Below are 21,579 nucleotides of genomic sequence, written 5' to 3' on the forward strand. Positions count from 1 at the left end.
TGACCAATGACATGAGTCAGTAGAATACTTTGATAATGGAAACAGTTTGGAGGAAGAGTTTAATAGCGCAAACTAATAGTTCTCTTCAAATAATTACATGTGAAACACAGTTACATTTTCACATGTTTTTCCTTTGAATAACTTACAGTGGCAACTGAATCCTAATCGAGGTATGAAGTGGTCTTACTTAGAACTTAGTTGTCACACAAAGTTAAAGTGAAATTGTACAAAGGCAGAGGTTTTATCATAAAAAGGAACATGACAACCACTCTGACAAAGGAATCTCACAACAGTTACTGACCTGGCGTCAAGGCTATCGAAAGACAAAATTTTAGATTTTAGAATGACATTCCATATGTGATATTACCATCTGTAGGCACAGAACCGTCTCCACAATAGCAACACTGTCATGTTACTGAAAGTGCAATGTTAAAAACTCTCGACACAGAGTTCCAACCAGCCTCCGAGCACTGAGACGGCCGATGAGTTAAATAAGAGTCTCAGTTTATCAATATATTGAAAAATGAAGCCTTCAAGACACAAAGGATCTGATGGAGCAATGAGGGGAAACTGCCCCGCTGTGAAGTCTCCTCCCCCTCCTGCCATAAACACACATTGTAGGCTTTAACTGGGGCCTCCTGCTAACTGAGTGACTGATTTTATATTTATGGTTGCTTGTGTGTCTGTGTGTGTGTATCTGTGTGTGTGTGTGTGTGTGTGTGTGTGTGTGTGTGTGCACACGCCCGATAAATAACCGCCAGTGAGCCTTGTCTTCCAACTGACAAGCTGGGATAAGAGCGTCAAAACCCAATGAAGCTATGAGCCATAAAGAATATATACATACATATATATATATATGTATGTATATATGTATATCTATCTATATATATATATAGATAGATATATATACACACAGCAGGTCACTGTTCTCAGTGTTGATTTAATTTAAAATAACAATAATCCTAATTATAGCTACTCCTCAGCAGCAGTAACTGTATCTTAATGAACACTGATTTGAAGTGAAAAGAAGCAAAGTACAGACAGAACAATGACAGAACTCTAATGGCTCTTTAAATACAAATAGAATGAACGAATGAACAATCAGTGATAAAAGTTTTCAACTTAAAGTCTATAAAGCTTTTTAGATGATAATCAGCCTAAATGAAAGCATACCACGCTCACAAAAAACCCCCCGAGATTCTACACTTGTTCCCTGCCCAGCTTGTAGCTACACCACAATGTGCCTGGAGGCTGTTCTGGTTGACAGTCATAACAGCAGGACACTGTAGAACTCAAACACACTCATGCCCATACAAACACGTAAAAATGATGGGGAGAAAAAGTCCTGCTCCATTGTAAATACAGCAGCAGCTCTCTGTTGTTAGGAAATCTTGCCTAAACTGTAGCCCTCTCTGAGCTCACGGCCTGTCACTTTACACCCACCTGACTGTGCAGGAAAGCAACACTGTCAGCCACGGAAACTGAACCCTTGAGCTCCTTAATAGAAAATGTTTTGTGGCTTCCAAGTCCTTTATCTGAGAGTTAAATCTCAGCAGAAGAGTGGACTGAATCTGATTTGTACAAGACAAGCAGTCAACAGGAAGGCGTTGGGCAGAACACAACACCAAATTCAGAAAACATTACAATCAAAACCCAAAGAGCCGGAATTCAAAGGTCAGTTCAACAAATTAGCGATCTCAAATGCTCTGTAGCTCTTCAGGGAGCTTAGGTATGCAGTGAGATCACAGTTTGTGAAACATCCCTTTGCAAAAACACAGACTTGTTACTTTCAACCGATAAAATAGTCCACATGAAATATGTTGACACGGTTGGATTATAACTAACTTGCATATCTGAACTCAAAACGTACAAAGTAGGAAAACATGATACCACTATCCCTGTGCAGAGACAGGGTTGGAGGAAAAGTCCTCTCTTTTTATTCTGAGTTTTACAAACTCTGTTGACATTTTCATACCAGACCATAAAAAGGTGATGCTAACAAGGACTACATGAATACAGAGCCAAATGTGTCTGAAATGGTGCAGCTTTAAGAAATAGGACGTACTTTCATGGATCATTTGGGTTAAACAATACATTTCTTCAAAAGAGAAGTAAAATAAGCAGACCTAAAACTTCTGGTACACTGTTTCAAAACAGGTTTGGCCCACTGTGATGGGGAAGTAGGACAATGCAAGTACAACACTGATCACCAAAAAAATCTAAAAAATAAAGACTTGAGTGTGGTAGTGATGTGAGAATGCTTGAAATTTGAATGGGTTTAAGAGATCAGCAACCCCAGAGGTGATGAAACAGAGGCATTTATGGGACTGCTATGTTTGTGTGTTTACTGTGTGCGTGTGTTCTTTGTTATCATACGATTTTCACATGAAGTTGTGCTGCTTACAATCTGATGGACAAAAGAAGCAATTCACGGACAGCGAGGCATATATGACTGCATACAAGAAGATACATTTCCCAAACACACATACTCAAAGAAAGCGGTTAGTTTGCTATCAGAACTGAGTCTCTGCTTGAGTAACGGCAACTGTTGAATATGCTGTCCAAAAAAATAGAGATTTTTTTTTTCCTTAGTTTGTTGTGGTACTTCAATTGTTCGCAATTTAATCAAATACCAGTACAGCAAAGTTTCCAGTGTGCTTCCCATCTGCTTGATCATGTGCTGCACATGTGCTGCACATGTCAATGCTGCAGACAGACACCGGCCTATCGCTGTAGAATGAGCCCTCCATCAGTGGAACTGCTTCAAGAACCCAAAGTCATGGATATTGGAAATTTAGAAATTCATTAGAATTAAAAAAAAAGAAAAGAAAAAACTCTTCACCTGCACGGCTATAACACACACACACACACACACACGGGCAAACTGAAAAAGTTCACAGTTGATTTGCAAAAAGGGAAATATTTATGACCAGTTGTTAAAGTCCTCCTGGGTACAAAGCTGTGATGTGGTGTGTGCGTGTGTGTGTGTGTGTGTGTGTGTGTGTGTGTGTGTGTGTGTGTGTACGTGGGTGTGTTTGTGTGTGTGTGCGTGTGCGTGGGTGTGTTTGTGTGCATGTGTGTGTGTGTGTGTTTTGGAAGTGAATGAATGAGAGAGAGGAAAGCAGCTCCAGAGCTCAATATTGACACAGTAGCCTTGGAGCCTCCTAACATTAATATTAGATGATATTATCACTAATATGCAGGAATGTTCTCTTAGAGTTTGCTCCGCCTACAGCAGCATACGAACACACACACACACACACACACACACACATAAACAGTAGTCATCCCCCTGTGTTATTATATGGCGTATCTCTCCTTGAACTGTTCCTTAAACAGCCTTCTGCCCAATTTGTCTCCACAGTCTAAAGGTGGAACAGTCCAAAGAGCCACTGATATGCCACAACACCCCTTAGTTCACAAAATGTTCACGACTTATTAACCACATCCAAATCTGACACACTGCAAAACAATGTGACACTGATAAACTTCACGGCACTTATCTGAACAGACTTTTTCCCTGCAAAAACTGACAGGCACCAGTAATCTGTCTGAAATATTTCCCACTCGTTACATTCCCTCCAATAATTGTAAGAATTCAATTTTCTGAAACCTCTGAAATGTCATAGCAGTTTAAACAAATAAGGTTAGCAGGACTCTCATTCAGAATATGCGCCTATTTACAAGAAGATCCACAGCTCATGTGCTGAGCTTCAGAGACGGATCCACTCCTGGGGGTGAGCAAATGTGTTCGTGGCCAAAGGCAACAAAAGCCACTCAGCACCTCTAAATCTTATCAGTTTACAGAAAACATAACTGTGATTACAAGACTACACAAGGTGATAGGTCCGGTAAAATAGTCCAGTAATCCCCTTGTAATTACAGAAAGTTATTTTCTTACAGGGTATTTTTTTTTATATGATTCACATGAGTTTGTCCTTGTGGTTCTGATCTCTTACACTAATTTATCCAGGCTTCAGCTCCCCAGAGCACAACACAGAGCTTCCATTGTTGTGGCACTACCGTAGCACCGGCAGATAAAACATACAATCTCTAAAAGACTGCAGTGATAATTAGCTAAAGACGTTGTGTCTTGGGATTTTCCTTGTGTGCCTCCTGAACCAAGGAAGCAGAATAATTATGAACTCATATTATTCCAAAAAAACGAAAAATTGCTTCATGCAGAGACTCCAGCCCTTTAAGCGTGGATAATTTGTAAGCTGGTTGGGGAAAACCCCTGTATTGTTTGCTATTTCCCACTTTCTAGATTCACTGAATCAGTGGCGCCGAAAACGGTTGTGTGTGTGTGTGTGTGTGGGGGGGGGGGGTTCTAGGCCCATGGTTAAGAGGGGCCCAGAGAGGCCCTAATAAAATTATAATATTGCTGGGGTTTTTTTTGCTGAGATTTTATTTGGTTCTCCACAGATGATAATTGCTATTATTTTCATGGAAGAGTTTATTTTATTTTTAAGTTTTGTATTTTTCAGGTAGCCTAACTTAGAGGTTTTTTTAGAATTTGAGTATCAGTGTTGCAGCAAATAGAGGGTATGCGTTTACGTGACACGCCCCCCACATTCGGAATGGGTGGCAAAACAAACCGCCCACAACATGGCGAAGGATAGCGGTGGACACAGCGAAACTGAATAAAAATGGATCCCCAAAACCATCTGGTCCACGGACACATGTGGCCAGAAATGAGGTATCCGGACATTTATATGTACCTGATTTCAAGGCCAGATATATACACACTACAAAGCCAATATATACATATAACCATTTCTATATGAATCAGAACTCGATTAGTGCATGTAAAAAACTATTCATTCCTCAGCCATTAGACTTAAACAGAAAGCAAAACTAAACATCATAGCTGATAATAAGCTGATAAAAAAAAGTCAGTTTACAGTACCCCATAGTAAAGTAAATTATTTACTTGTACTTGACATTTAAGTAGATACATAGATAGATTACTTTATTCATCAAGGGAAATTAGGTTGTCATAGTAGTCCGGTATTTTGATACAATAAAAATACAATACAATAAGATACTGAGGTAGAAAAAATTAAAGAAGTAAAAGAAGAAAAGTACAGCCAACATCAGATACTTTGAGACCCAAGGACTATTTATTTAGGTGACTATTTATTTAGTGACTTTCACTCATACCAAAGTAATATTTTAACACGATATCTTTATTTTTACTAAAGTATAACTTTTGGGTACTTCAGTTACCTTGCTCGGGTTATGAATATAGCTCAATGAAAGATGCTAACATTAAGAGCTTTACTGAAGTAACGTTGGCAATACATTGTATAATTTAAAGACATGGTTTTGCCCGAAAATACTGCTCTGACCTAGCCTGGGAATTCCCATGCTGCTTTGCGCTCGATTTCATTCTCACTGCAAAGTCAGCCTGGAAACCACCGCCCTTATTTTTGCCAGAGTTTGGGAACCAATCACAGAACGGGGGGCCAGCAAGACGATGACGACGTCTATGCGCTACACCGAAGCTTGTAGAGTGTTAATCCAACATGGCAGCGGACACAACGTTACCGTTCGATGCAGCCTTAGAAAGTGTTTCGGAGTAGATTCACCCTGGGGTCATTTGAACCGTGACATCCAGCCAAGTAGCCCACCCGAAGTTTTTCCGATATTGGCTGAACATCAGCTGAGTTACTGAGTTATCCCGAATAGCTTAGTACGCTTGTACTAAGCTAACGGACCCTGGCAGTACCTCCAAAATTACCACACTAAAATCACATGCCATGACACCAAACTTCTACAGTAGTACAAATATGGTCTGTACTCACAAAACGATGCATTTGGAAGTTTGTACATAGTCCAGGAGTTTATTATTATCAACACAAGCCTGATAGCTTTTCTGCTGCTAAAGCTGCGTCAACGTCACTTCTGGGAGCTGGGAGCTTCAAAGTAAGATGAGGGTTGATCTACTACTGTAGACAACAAAGCAAGGCTGCTCAATTTCTCCATTATTAAAATAAATTCACAACTCTACAACATAAAAATTCATTTTGAATATAGCATATAGGCCTACTTTGTTGTCAATTTAAGTAGCTTAGAGCGCAAGTTTACTTTTATTTTACTTTTTTTTCTTCTTCCTCGTCGAATTTCTGTCATCATCTGGTATAAGTGATACAATTGGCTATGAATCGCGCGCAAAGCAGCATGGGAAGAACCTGACGTCATTTGATAGACATTCGTAGCGCCCAATAAACGGCTCTAGGCATTTGTAAACCACGCCTCAAATACGAGAAAATGCACACCTAGTTCCCAGACCACCATCTCATCGAGATTGTGGACACGTCAGCCAGGCTAGCTCTGACCCCTTTGAAAACCTGTTTGTACACTCGACTGCACAGCAGCTCTTCCCCATGTTCAATATCGAATATAATTGAATATTCAAAAATTTGGCGGCTCTGCCACTCAGTGGGCGAAAAACACAAGCAGTCAAGTTACCTTTCACTGACTTTTATCTCCAGCCAAATATAGAACTCTTCACATTTCACCTCATCTCCACTTCATCCACCTGCTTCCACCAATACTCTCTTACAAAGAAGTTCTAAGGAATTTGTTATTTCAATTCTGACTATTAAATTGATTACAACAGCTTCTTAACCCCTTAAACGCCTGAATTTATATAGCTGTATATAAACAAATACAGCTATATGTGTTTTAGCCTTTAAGTAGATGGTAAATAATGCTGAGATTATTAATTTCACTTTTGCACAAAAAATAAATAGAATTTTTTGTATGTTGCAAATTTGCGACAACAGGCATCCTGGTCAATTTGGAGTCAACGGTTACTCCGGCTACGGTTTGTAGCATATATGCGACAATAGGTGTTAAGGGGTTACTGTATAAAATAAAGTTTTCATTATTGTGTCAAAAACTGCAAAACTTGCTGATAAAATGTCCAAATTGCACGAGCCTGCCATTTAAGTGGCTGAATGAAACATGTTCCCTTCTGGATAGAGCATGTTTCATGCAGCCACTTAAATAAAGCATGCAAAATACTTACTGATTAGTGTAAAAAAAATAGTTTACCTCGTTCACATTATTAAACCCTAAACATCTTGAGAATCTTTTAAAGCAATGAACCAAGAATAAATATCTAATGCACAGAAAAATCAGTCAGCGAATAGCAACTACATATGTACATTTAAAATAAAGACATCTGACAAAATATACAGCAAGAAAAACCACCTGCCTACGCCTCAATTAAGTCTGAGAGAAAAATATCTATAGCTGCTGCAACACTCTGCATGTGTGTGTCTAGACACACACAATTATTCTGAGGGCAGGTGTCAGAAAATGTAGCAGAGTAAAAGGTTGTTGAATATTAGTGCCCGTTAGCAGAGATTATATTCCCCAGTCATCTTTGGAATCTCTGAATGAGCTCTTAATCTTATATGCCCCATAGAAATTCAAAGCCTGTAGTGACAACATTGAGATCAAATATAAAAAAGAAGATCCCTGTTAACTTAGATTGCGTTTATGAGGATGTAGAGAATAAGATTGGGATGGTAAAGAGGAAAAACAAGACTGAGGAATAAAAGTGAGAAGGAAAGACCTAAAGAGGGAAGAGGTCCAAGCAGATTGAAGAGAGATGTAACCCATGTGATGGAAGGACTGAATAGATTACATGGAGGAAGAAGGGAGAAATATGGAGGGGATATGTGTTGGAAAAAAAATCAATAATCATGTGAATTGAAAGATGAGGTAAAAAGACTAGATGGAGAGAAACAGAAACAGGTGAAAACTGATGACATCACAGACAGCAGCAGGTCATATAAACACAGCTACCTGAATAACGCAGGTGAACTCTCTCAGTGGATAACATGGACGTAAACTCACAGCTAACAGTTCATTGTCCCAGGTACAGATCCTCTCCTTCACAGTGACGTCCAGCATTACACCATTTGTTGTTGACAAGCACTGCGATACCTTCCGAGTTCAATCTAAGTAAAAATCTTTTTTTTTTTTTTAAAGACTCACAATGTGATATGAGCTGCCACTTTGGTGCAGCGCATTCTACAACGAGAGAGTTTCTTGGTTTTGAATTTAAGATTTTAAAGAAATTTGGAAAAGTTTCTCTTGACTGTGGCAGGAACAACAGTGATGTTCTTCATGTCAGCGTGTTTGTTTGTGTGTATTTGTCTGACCTGGCGGGCTTGACACCTAACCGAGTGTGACACGGTCACACATGAAGCAGAGCTGAAAGCCCTCAGCTCTCCCAGCCGGCTCAGCTCTCACACAGCACAGCTGGACCTGTCATCTCCACTTCTCCTGCAGTCCACATGTACAGAACCAGTGTGTGTGTGCGTATGCGTGTGGAAAAGAGAGAGACCAGTACAGTGCTGGGCAAATGCCAGATGGAAAAGCTTGTGAGCATTAAGGTGCATCAAATTAAATTTTATTGTCCTGCTGCACTATGTAAGCAGAAGTTATCCGCAGGGGATGCCAAGCTTTATATCAAGTGTTAACGACTCGGTACTGCTAAAAGCGAAGTTGGAGGCAGAAGCTCCAAGCTCATATTATGAAAAATGAAAAAAATACTGTTTGTTTTTTAAGTCAGGCTAAGTCAGGTGATCCTCCATAAACACTTATTTCCATTTCTTGTATTCGCTGTTCTGAGCAAGAAGCCTAAAAACAACCGCAAACAAAGACAATTATCGATAACAAAACTATTTTGGCTTATCAGGAGGTTTTATTTCTGCATGCACCATAACTCAAATACTACACTTGACCTTCGAAACATTAGCAGGAAACAAAAGCTGCCCTTTTATGTACAAATTGATGAGGAGTTCTAAGAAAATCAGACTTCTCTCTCCTAATATTCACCATCATTTAATCACCTGCTTTTGTGGTAATAATTGTACTTGCAGAAAATGAAATTATTGTGTTAAAATACAATAAATAAAGCACAATAAAACACTCTGAATGTACATCCAGTTCCACTATTTTCCACAAAGGATAAAAGAAATCAGCGAGCCACGCTGTCGCTCTGGGTTACATGTTCCTTCATTACCAATAATACACACACTACAGTTCTCTTTAACTCAGTCCTACACACACGATCCTGCTAGTGTTTAGACTTAATGGGGCACCAAATATGTATTAATCCTTTGCTGAAATGAATCGCCAACAAACGCAGTGCTGCCTTCTGTTATAATATTTGCTAAAACCGTAGTGGCCAGCTGTTTTAGGGGGATTATGGAGCCTTAAAAAAATCGAAATGTCTATCCTTGCATTGTTAGAGATTATTGGTTTTCAGGGGTTAAAAGGTCGTTATGTATTGAGGGAAGGTTTGTATTGTAGAACTTGGTCATTTAATGCCAATTTACTGTTGGAATTTAAAAATACAAGACACTAAGCCCTGAATAATAAGCTTTGAACATTGTTTCTTTGCAAAGAGCTGCTCCTTCTGGTCTGCAAAAACTTTCAATCTGTCCAGTTGCTGGAAACCGATGGCAGGCACATGTAGAGTACATGCTGTTAGCTTATTAATTAGAGTTGGTTTGTTCATCTGCTGCTGGCAACCTCATTCAGGCACCATTTTTTTCTGATTAAAAGCTATGTTTCATTTGTTTATTTACAGAAGAGAGAATGAACCTCTCATTGGCTGTAATGAATCACCTGCAGTGGCTCCAAGACACAACAGTTGCATTCATGTTTGCCAACATAAATAAGAAAGAGTGAAAACTATTTTAACTAACAGGATATTTAGTCTGTATCTATTTCTCATGACTGCTGTTTTTTTTTTTTTTTTTTTAAAGAGGTTTCTGCCTCAAAGCTGCCATTTATTTCATTACCCCCTACCCGAACCAGGGTTTGAATCCCATTCCCGCTTATCTTACCTCTTTTATTTCTCCCCCTACCCGAACCAGGGTTTGCATCCCCACCCCGCTGTGACTGGTGTGCAGTTGGTGAGAGGCTGAGGTAGCTTGTGGCTGTAAAAAGATGGTTGTTGTGGTGTGAGGAGCAGATCTATATAGGGAGTATAGGGAATTACTCACTGAGTCTGGTCCTTTATTTTATTATTTATTTTTTCGTTAGCACAAGTTTCTTGTGTTTACCTTGAATAGGGATGGCTCAGGTAATCCTGAAACATCCCATAGTTAAGCTGCTATAGGCCTAGACTGCTGGGGGGCCTCATCTGACACACCTTTCCTCACTTTACTCTCTTTATGTATATGTGATATTATTGTGGTCATTAACTCGTGTTTCCCTGTTCCAACAGATATCCTTTGAATGGTGTTACAGTGCCGCCGCCGCTGCGCTGCCGCTGAATTTATGCCGGTCCCTCGCTCACCAGAACTGTCAGCTTTAAATTGTCTTTATGCGATTGTTTCGTCTTTTTTTGCTCTCATTTATTATAATAAAGAAACACAAAAGGCCGCTCGGCAGCTTAAAGAGGCTGGACGGCTCATTATACCCGAGGATATGCTGATATCGAGAGAACAAACAAAACACTTTTTTATTTTTGTCACATCTTAAAATTGAATGTAAATTCATTTTGAGGACATTAAAGGTCAAGAATCCATTTGTTTCAAAAAATTTTCGTCCCTTTGGGAGCTTGAATGAACAAACTGCTTGATTGTTTTTAAAATGTCAGTCGCAACATTTAGATGTTCCTCATGTAACTTGGCTTTTATGTTCGAGTTAAGGACTTTCCAAGCAGTGTCCACAGTAAAAGCCAAATCACAACAAATGTCATCTAAAAAAAACACGAGGGTGTGCTCGAGGCTGCAAGGGTGAACACAGCTCGCCTTTTTTTACAGAAGCACATTTACCCCCAGAAGTGCTGAAACTGGCAGCAACAACTCGCAGACGGGATAGATGGATTTCACTGTCTTTAAGGCAGCTGCCAGCTCACTCAGTCCTGCCATGTTGGCTAATGTTTCAGTCATAATTATCAGAAACTGTGGTGCATCACCTAACTGGGAGGTATTGCTAGTTACTGGGCCGGTTCTATAGAAATCGTAGCCCTCAGAAAGCTGAGCCGACTACTATCAATGGAAAAGGATTCAGCAGATTGTTGTACTGGGTATAATCCTGTTTAAAAAAAAGTTTAGATGGGAAAACAAGTATAACACAGAGGTCCTTGTATGTTTGTCCACTGGTTCTACCGAGTCCAACACTGGCTGTGCACCATGCTTGGCTTGCTCTCACTTTTGTTGGATCTAATTAGTTTTTAAAAAGGTGTAAACTGTTTTTCTGTAAAGGATAAAAAAGATAGGTCAGGCTAATCAAAATGTGGAAATGTGTTATTTCACATGTTGTGTCAGTATTAATAATCAAGGACTTCTTAAGCAATTTGAATATTAGAATTGTTATAATTGTAATGATTATTCTTAGAGAACACATCTGAAAGTTTTAACCTGGTGTCAACTAGTGACCAGAGTTAGGGTCCTGGTTTTACCAAAACCTTTAGACTTATTTTCTCAACAAAGAACAAAAAATTGAGGCATCGGGATAATTGTTCTACGTGTGCAATCACCTCTAACAAAGTAAATTAGTGCGGTAGTCTGAAGCAAAAAAAACGTACACACTGCCAGCTCGTCTCTAAGAACAGCCAACATCTTTGTCCCAACAGATGGTGGCCTGTACAAGATGCTTCAGCCCCGACTGCATTGTGTGGAGGAATGACAATGAGGTCAGTCTTCCTCAGGCAATGTGAGTCAGACCCTAACACACCCTGCGGTATCAGAAGCCATCATCGAGCATGAGCCTCTGTTCTGTTCTTCATACAATGACTGCTATGTGTGTTTACCAAAGCTGACATCGCCTGGTTGCTGGAGGAGGCCGATGTTGAGTCTGAAAACGGGGACACGTGGTTTGTTCTGCCACTCAACCACAGCATCCAGATTAAGTTTATCTGCAAAGATAATTATCTGCAGAGAAGAGTAAACCACAAGGACAGAACCAGAATGAAAAACCACAAACGATGAAATGAAGCTGAACGTAGGAGAGGTAAGGTTTGTGCTTTCTCTTCAGTCTTTTTCAGTCTCTTTGTCTTGTGGCTTTTCACCGTGCGTTTGTCTTGACAGGCTGTCAGACAGAAGAAGACCAAAAACACTCCAAGAAAGTATGAAAGCCAGCCAGCCAGTCAGCCCACAGATGAAGTCAGCATACAGGCTCACAGTTTGCCTTCCTCTTCAAGTCCTGTCACAGTTGTTTAGATTTCTACACAATAAGACATCTAGCGGTTGTTCTTTTGTCATGGAGAGAATGAGCCAGGTCAGACTCACACTCAGGGGGAACTGAGATCTCACAGGTGACCTCTGTGGTCCGCAATGATGTATATGTCCGCAAGGTTTCTGGGATGCACATTTCTGTGTCACTACTTCTCACCTCCCATGGAGTGTAAACACAACAGCCATCTCAGCTTGCTCCTTTCATCATACTAAATGTAAAAGACTGTAGTTTCAAATGCTGAACATGTCTTATCTGAATATCTTTCCATATAAACTCTCTTGTTAATTATTCCCCTGTTAGGTTTGTTTACATGCAGACTTATATTCTGAGAAACTTTCTTCAAACTGTAAAAATTGAAATGTTAATGTATCACTACAGTAGGTAATAGTTCCTTTGAATTGGTTATATTTCCATTCCTGTTAGGATATAAGTTCTATGGCTAACTGTACTGTATGGCTCAAAGATGAACTAAATCTGGACGAAAGCTGGATCATTTACCAGAAATGTACAAAACTTATCGATTCGACTTCCACTGACACCAGCCCTTCATTTATTGATTGGTCCAAGGCATTACTGACAACCATTCATAAGCTTTTGTTGTTCTGATTTTGATCATTTGAAGTAGTGATTTATAACATGCATGAAGTTACTTTAGTTAAATACAGTTCAGAATAAATTTCGGTGCAATCTGTCGGTTTCCTTAGCTAGGAAATTGTTTTGGAATTGGCTCTCTATGAATGAATTGGATTATTTTGAAATGAATTATGATTACAATTAATTGAACTCCAATTGGCTTGAATTGGACTATATTATTTAAGTGCCTTGACATGACAATAAGCTGTAATTTGGCGCTACATAAATAAACTGAATTGAACTGAATTGAATTTTATCTAATGGATAAGATAACCGTTAGTTAGTCCATACAGTATTTTTTTTACATTTACACATTACATAAATGTTTTGTTGAGAGATTACTTTGAAACTTCACTGATTATATTTATTACGAGGCTAAAAACTTGTGATAAATGAGAACTGATGCTGACTCTTCTTCTTCTTTATCTCATCAACACTAACTGCAGCTCGTATTCGGAAGAAAACGAGGAGCCGTCCTGTTAGTGAACAGGTTTTGGTCAGGATGGACAGAGTCATGTGCAGCGATTTTAAAGAACAATTGATTTGATTTTTTTAGCAGTGTAAAAACTTTACATTTTCTTATTTCATTTGTGAGATTCATTTTTTTTTAAATACAGAGGAAATGTATGTGCACACAGTTTATTGGATTTGTCTTGTAAGCTGGAAATGGAAAATGTTCTTCATACCAAAGCTCACTTATCATATATCATATCACTAGCATTAACTCAGCCTCAGCATGCTCAGAGAGTTTTCCTTGTGTTTGAATTAAGAAACATTTTGATTAATCTGTGGAATAATGTTGAAAGATGCCTTAAATGTATTTCTAAGACCCAGTTTTCCTGTCTGTGAGTCAGCAGTACAGGTTTTACTCTATGAACAAACTTGTGCCCAAAGCCAAATCATGATGAAGTCCCTTTCAGTTTTTGAATTGCAAATAATTGTCTATTGTTTCGACTCATTTGCTGTGCAAACCTCGTCCATCACGTGTCCTCTCTGGGTTTGTTGTATGAAAGCATCCGAGCACTCCCTCCTGCAAACCTCAACCTTGTTGCTCCTACTCACCCAGCTGTCTCTGTCCCTGCCTCTCTCAGAAAAACTACATTTCCCAGGGTGCATCTGTATACTGGTACGCTGCAAAGCGCAGAGGGTATGGAGTGATACAACAAATATGTTTACACTTAAACACACACCAGCCCTCTCACCTCAGTGCACTGTTCGGCAGTGACTGATCCACAACGAGCACCAACTGAGCATTCAAACTGCATTAATATTGTTATCAGTAACAGAAGTTGCTATTACATTTAAGATACTCTGAGTATCTAAACATTTTTCATTTGACCTCATGCAGAAGCAGTAATATATTCACTACTCTGTAAAAATCCAATTGGAGCTGACCAAAGAAAAGAACATTGCACAGTATAACAGCTAATTACAGTTATTACATTTTGCAAGATTGCAGTAAATCTACCTGTTCACACACACAGTATTCAGGTGGATTTGATTTTGGCAAACATTAGCAAACTGCAGTTTCTTCCATCAGTGATTCAGGGCAGTCACGTGCAGTCTTTAACTCTGAACCATGACGGCTTACAACTGCTTAAGCAACTGTTCAGCCCCATTATTATCTCATTAGCTGGTTCCTCTTATTCTCCAAGACTCAGATGCTACTTAGTATTAATTAAACGTGAATGACACACTCCTTAAATGAATACTTCATTCTTAAGAAGAAGAAAAGATTTCAGACTTTACTTATTTAAATAACAAGGCATTCCTTGAGCTTAATCATCACAAGTACATGATTAACCCCGAGTCTTAACCCTCAAACAGCTCTGAGCAGACTTAGAAGAGAGAACAAAATGTCCTCACTTTCCAAAAATGTCCCCAAGTTCAAGGTCTGAGATTTCTTCTTATGAGGGCTGAAGTACACACAGCACACACTTCAGCTCCTCTGTGCCATTAATCAAAACTCTGAAAAGCAGATTGCTCAAATATGACCTTGTGCACAAAAGCAGTGACTATTGAAGAACAAGAAGGAATTCACTAAAGGCGGGTCCAAGTAAACATTCCTGCCGCTCCAAAGCCCAGACACCCTAACCTGTCCCCTGTGTGTGTGTGTGTGTGTGTGTGTGTGTGTGTGTGTGTGTGTGTGTGCGTGTGCGTGTGTGTGTGCGTGTGTGTGTACTCCAAACACAAACTCCAAACCGTGCATGAGCCCGCAGGCATCTGTGTCCAAAGAACAGTATCAAGGAGGTCAGGTAGCTCACATAACAAAAGCAACTCTCTCTCTCTCTCTCTCTCTCTCTCACACACACTTACATAAATTTTGGATTGTGTCAGGGACGCTGTGTACAAAGTTGAAGGAAATGGAGGACTTTGGTCGCAGATCAGACCAAAAGGAAGAAGGGAAAGAGAAGGTTTAATGCACCTCAGCAATTACAACAAGTGTTAATTTCTTTTGAGAAAAAAGAAAAATAAGTGATCAAAAGAGGGCAGGTTTAAGGTAACTGGAACATATCAAGCTGAATGAATGAACCATCGAATGGGAAGAGGCATCTGACTCAATCTGATCATTGAATGTTTGATAAGCAAGGGCATGAAGGTGGAAGAGCAAGCAGTAAGTATTTTAGTCAGTGATTAATCGGTTGCTTCTTTATTGAATGGAAATATAAAATACTCACCAGAGGTTCAACTTACAAGTTTTCTTTTTCAAATGATCTCAGAAGTCTAAGAAAAAACTTTAAGCAGGAACCTTTTGGAAATTTGTATCACTTGAATTTCAAAGAGTTTTCACCTAAAACAAGACTCAAATCAGTGTTTAAATGAAATCCTCCAAAGATGCAGAAAATACAGTTATTCTAAAAGCGTGGGCAAACTTTTTATACCCAGTAAACAACATTTCAGCTTCTAATGGCAGCATTTTTTTGCTGAAGATGGTCACACACAGTGATTAGTCTCTAACTTTATGTTTACAGATTCATGCAGAAGATCTCAGGGGAAGAAGACAACAAAGTGGAGGACAAACAGAAAAACATAAACCTTGTAAGAAGGCTTTTTTAGGAAGTCAGCTGCCTTCCTCTTTCAAAAATACTTTGTCCTTTAAAGCTGCCCCGCTTTCTCAGCAGCCTGCAAAAACAAGATGAAGGAGTTTCATCTTTAGAAACACATCCAGGCAGGAGGATAAAAGAAGCACGCGTGTAATCTTTGCTGTTTGAATCCTCCTGGCAGTTTAGATTAATGGGCTGGTGAATCTGAACGTGAGGCAGGACATTGCTGTAAAAGAGCACGCTGCTCAGCACACATGCACACCTTCTGTCCACATTCACACAGTGCCAGTGGTGCATTTTGCTCTTCCACAGATTGCAATCAACACCCCACCCCCATCCTGAGCAGCCTGCCTCCTAACATGGCTCCTGGTTGGCATGCATCGGCCCCTGAGACAGCCGAACACACGCGCATATATCACTGCATGTTTGTGAGTGCATGTGTAATGAAGAGTTGTATGCAGAGATTTATAGTGTTGGCATCCGGTCTGGTCAAACGGGTGGATCGCTGCCACTCTCCCCCACCAGCCCCAGATAAATGTGCCGTGTTTTGTTTTCCTTTTCAGAAAGCTCATGGAAAGAATTAGCAAGATGAGAAAGTAGCGGCAGATCTCTCGGGGCGTCCATCTGTCCATTACTGAAATAAAAGCTGCCCGCTCAGAGAGCGAGGCGTGATGGAGGGATTTGCTCTACTTCATAAGACAAGGATTTGAGACTGAGCGCAGCAGGTAATCGAGGGACTAAGGACAGATAGATGGACAGATAAACAGACAGAAATCAGGGGGATCTGTTCATTTACTGACCTTCAGAGCCAAAAAGGATTATCTTGCACATTATGGTTTGGCTATATTTGGAGAAAACTTTAGCCCATGCTGTCCAGTCCACTTGCACAACTAGCATGAATTCCCTTCAGCTCACTCATCAATCGGTGAACAACAGGAACTTAAGTGGAAACACACAGTTCAAAGGACCAAAACAGGAGCTGTGACACAGGGATGAGCACTAAAAGGTGGCCAACACCTTGATTGGACTTGTCAGGAAAAAATCATGTTAAATGTCATAAAGGCTGCTTTCTGTTGGGTCATAATCAATTGAGCTTTTTAAATGTAGCTAATTAGTTTGTATTTTCCTTGTTCTTTCAACTTCATGCACCTGCTTTTTAGTGTTGATGTATCTGTGTACCTGATGCTAAATTGTCTTGTACGCCTTCCTGGCTACGTCTCTCCTGGAAAAGAGGTCACTTTCCTCAGTGGGATCTATCAGGTTAAATAAAGGTCAAACAAATATAGCTCTGTGTCTTTGGTTTATGAATATTCAGCAAGACGTTCTCTGACAGATCACAAACCTCTGCTGTATTGTTGTATATAATACAGTCCAATCGTGGCCGAAATGATGTTTTACTGGTGACCACCAAGGCAGCATAGCCTTTTTCCCCTCTCAGTATGTAGCTGCTCTAATGAGAGCTTTAGTCAACAAGAATTCAAATTCAACTCGTCCTCACTAATTTAACTAAGAGCTTTCGTGGCATGTCTGGAGAAATGTTGGAAGTAAAAAAGCAATCTGCCACTCACGCTCACACCTTTCTCCGTCTCCTTCACAGTCTGTCTCTTTCCTGCTCTGCCACAACCTTTCAGCAATCAAATTAGCTACACTGGTCTTACCAGGAATATGTGCCGAAAGAATGAGCACTTGGGCTATAATTGCTACCAACTAATAATGTTAACCTTTCTATGCCATATTGGCCCCACTTTATAATCAGTCCAGAACAAAGTAAGAAAATGAGGCTTGATATGTCGACAAACTGCACTCATACATCACTGTGAACCTAAATAAGCTGAGAGATGTCCACCTGACCTTCTTACACCCAAAGTCTAAAGCACAGTGAGCAGTATGTTGTTAATGACGAGGCTGCCTGGTAAAGGTGCACCAGCACCCATTTGTCCTCCTGTTGTTGACATCCGTTCAGCCATTACTCTTCTCTAATGTTTATGTAAATAAAAATGAAAGAATTTGGGGTTCGGGACGTTTGGGTGTACAGATGAAAACCGTACCTGTGAAATGCAGAAGAAGTAATCAACATTTCAGAAAATAACTGCAGCAAATGTGGCAGCATCCGTTAAAGGGGCAACAACGTGGACGGGGAGCCCGGCGGCTTGGCAAAGCTTCGGCACCTGCTCACACCCCGGCTCCTTCACACTTTGAAGTCATATTTAGCTTCAGGAAACAAATTCTCCAGTTTCAAGTGCCCCACTTTCTCACAGTTTCAGAGCAGATCGACACTGGAACAAACAACTCGGACTTCAACCAGAACACGGATGTGTGCAGCTACCTTCGACCCAACAACACACTAACACACACAGCCGATGCAAGCTGCTGCGTCCAACTGCAACTTTATTACTGTGCTTTGTGATATTTCTATTTCCTTTAGTCATTGCAAAGTTACTATATGGATTAAAGCTGCACAGCAGTGCTTCTGCAATGTGTTTATTATACTGTTGTCTACGAGCATTAGATATCACATGTAGTAGCATTATACAGGTACCTTATATCTCACTGATTTATCTGAATAACATTTTTCTGTCTTTTTCCGAGGTCATATACAGCTCTTCTGGGTGTTACGTGTGTGTTGTACTTTTAGGGAGGGGCAAAGCCCTCTGCTGCCTTTAACTCAAACCCAGTGAACCACTAAAGCATTCAGGCTCCACAGCCCTAATCAGAGGCCATGATGAGGTCAAGCCAGGCTCCAATACACTACACAATCAAGAAGAATACATGTGAAAAAATAAATAAATAAACACAATAAAGGTTGATTTTTTTTAGTAAAACATATTTTTGGGGTCCTAAAAATAAACCAAAAAAAAAAAACACTTAAAGACGAATCTGTAACAGATGCAAAACAAGTGAAACAAGTAAACTGGTAAGCTCTGTTTTCTTCTGTTCACACTGCTGATTGTGATATCTTACAGCTTTATGCAGATCACGTCGTCCGAAGGTCAGAGATTACCAAACCCTTTTAATTTCCCGCTGTATCCCTTCCTTATGACTTATCTCACTACAAAGCTCTCCTGGCTCACTGCGAGGCAGGCCATGGCATGGAGGATGTTAGAAAGATGTCAGGCGGCTTAGTTCAGAAGGTGGCAGGTCAACGCGCAACATCTGGGCACAAACATTTAAAAAAAGGAAAGAAAAAAAAGGTAGCAGCAACACCCTGCAGAGGTCTAGGTGCTCATAGGGGCGATGGAGCCGGGTAGAGAGCCGAGGAAGCCCGGAGAGGTGAGCAGATCAGGGGCCAAGAGGAGATGATCTTCCCATTACTTCAGGATAGGACAGTGTAACCGGATTAAATGGAGCTAATGAAATACAATACAAATACAGGATTGTAGGGAGGAAAAGCGTGGTTGGTGGGAGAGAGAGGTGTAGGCTGTGGGTGACAGAATCCAAAATTAAAGCCGACATGAACTAAAGAGCAAAGCAGGAGGAGCTGATCTGCTCCGCCGCTGCAGTTAACTGGAGGCAGACGCCGTTTTTTTTTTTTAGAGAGAGAGATTTTATTCACTCTTATTTGGCTCTGGTGTAATCTGCGCTGCGGAGTCTTCTGCTGCATCCAACAGCCGTTTCAACAAGTAGGCTATTTCCGAGGAATCGTCGATTTAAAAGCACGCACCGAGGCATCATCTCCGAGTCAACCCCCACCTTCCCCCTAAAACAGGCCTTCAAAATTTGTTTCACTGACATTTCCCCCAATGCAGCAAAGCGCGCTCCCAAAAGCCGATTTCCAGGGGGGGTATGTTTGGAGACTGAGAGCGCGCATCCCCCCTCACACACACACACACACACACACACACACACACACACACACACACACACACACACACACACTCACACACACCTCCGTCCAAACTCACTCCGGGGGCGCGCGAGCGGGCACGGGCCGGCCTATAGCGGAGAAGCCGATTGGCCAAAGCGCAGCTCCATCTGCACACGTGACATGCAGTGCTTACAATAAATAAACAGCCAAGGAAAAATGTATAAAAATCACTGCTGTGGCTCCAAATCGCAAAAGTCTCAGCAAAACAACACCAACAAGTACAACACGTCACCAGCACAGAGTCACCGGGTGACACGCAGCACACGTGCCCGACGGCACAGCAAAAACTTGCGCTCAATGATTTTGGATATGTCCGGTGGGAGCGGACAGCGCCAGCCAGCTTCACTGGCACCCTTCCAGTGGACGATTCGACCCCGGCGCTGCTCCTCACACTTTAAAAAGCCAAAGGAAAACAGGGCACCGGCACACTCCAGTTTTCCGAACCGAGTCACACTGGCACACACACTATTCCAAACGAGCTTACCTACACAGTGAATGAGTTTGTGCCTCCAAGAGTCAAGTTCCTGCCGAAAGCCGCGCCTCTCTATCGTGCATTGCTGCCTTTTGCACAGACTCGCCATTTTCTATCGGCCCCTCCCGTGGGCGCGCACATACTGCTGGGTGCTTCCCTGCGCGCACGTCACCGGTGGTTTTTTATTCTATATGGCTGGGTGGAGAGAAATATGAGGGGGACGGGGCTGCTGCATCCCCCTTTCTATACCGCCGCTTGTCCCACCCACCAACAGCGCCCCCTCCCCTCCACTTCTCCCAGCATCACTACGCGAGGTTGGGCTGTCATTGGTCGTTCAACGGGATGTTTGCCTGTTTTAATGTTCTGTACAGTACCTACTGCACAAGGCGCATGTGCTCCAAATTGGTCGTGGCGTAGGCCTATGTGTGTCAAAGGGCGAGGGTGTGCCGGGGATTTAAAATGCGCATAAAGACGCTGCACCGTTTAAATCAACAGATGTGTTAACAGTAGAAGTCATAACGTGGGCATTAAACTGGGGCTGAGATGAAGAGGCGTTATTAGAAGAGGCATCATTTCGGGAAAGTAAAGGCGCTCTCAGCCCCTGTCAGACAAAAACTGAGTTCAGAGGTTGAAAAATACCTCACACTTCATGTGATGTTCATGTATTAAATCAGTTATTACACCACCTCTACCCTCAATCATGATATGGTACTCTTATTAATCAACTAATACTTTACAACAACTCGTTCTTAAATGATGAAGGTGGCCTTCGTCAAAGCAGGATTTCTCACATTCCTTTCTGACATATTGGACAGACTGTTTTCCAAAAGCTCATGTTCAAAACAATTTACAAGATTCTACAAATGATTGTGTCCCCCATACATATGCCCGTCACCATGCAGAAAGAACGTCTGTACAGGTGGGAAAAAAATAACACGGCTGATTAAAAAACGGGCATGTGTGCACAGTCTACAGATCGACTGGTGGCTGATAGGATATAACAAACCTGAACTCCTCTGTATCATTTCAGACATGTTTCCATCACCGACTGAAGTTGTTCACGTTAAATAAATGGATCTTTACCAAACGTGTTTCAACATTATTCCATGCACGTGTTGGTTAATTCTATGCCACATCTTGTGCATATTTATTTTATCTGTTGGGAAATGGGCCGTTGTGTTTTTACACTGACACTGAACCACCAGCAGTCTGAGGACGGTGTGCATTTTTGTTCCGTCTCTGGCACGTGCATCAATAGTTTGCTCATTTAATTCTGTTTCTATTCGGTGTTTAATTTAAACACAGAGAGCCTGTTTACATTTTTATTGATTAAATATTGAGGAAAAGAA

The 21,579-nt window shown here is 40.9% G+C and overlaps 1 protein-coding gene across 1 annotated transcript in view; it reads right to left on the bottom strand.

Annotated features, from left to right (window-relative positions):
* lcor (ligand dependent nuclear receptor corepressor) overlaps nucleotides 1–20,440 on the bottom strand; it is an 84,213-nt gene extending 63,773 nt beyond the window's left edge. Inside the window, exon 1 of the mRNA XM_075464182.1 lies at nucleotides 20,243–20,440. Coding sequence (XP_075320297.1) covers nucleotides 20,243–20,339 — 97 coding nt within the window. The 5' untranslated portion in view covers nucleotides 20,340–20,440. The remainder of the gene's footprint in view (nucleotides 1–20,242) is intronic.
* Nucleotides 20,441–21,579: the final 1,139 nt, after the last annotated feature.

Source organism: Odontesthes bonariensis, chromosome 4 (assembly GCF_027942865.1).
Source record: "Odontesthes bonariensis isolate fOdoBon6 chromosome 4, fOdoBon6.hap1, whole genome shotgun sequence".
Classification (NCBI taxonomy): Eukaryota; Metazoa; Chordata; class Actinopteri; order Atheriniformes; family Atherinopsidae; genus Odontesthes; species Odontesthes bonariensis.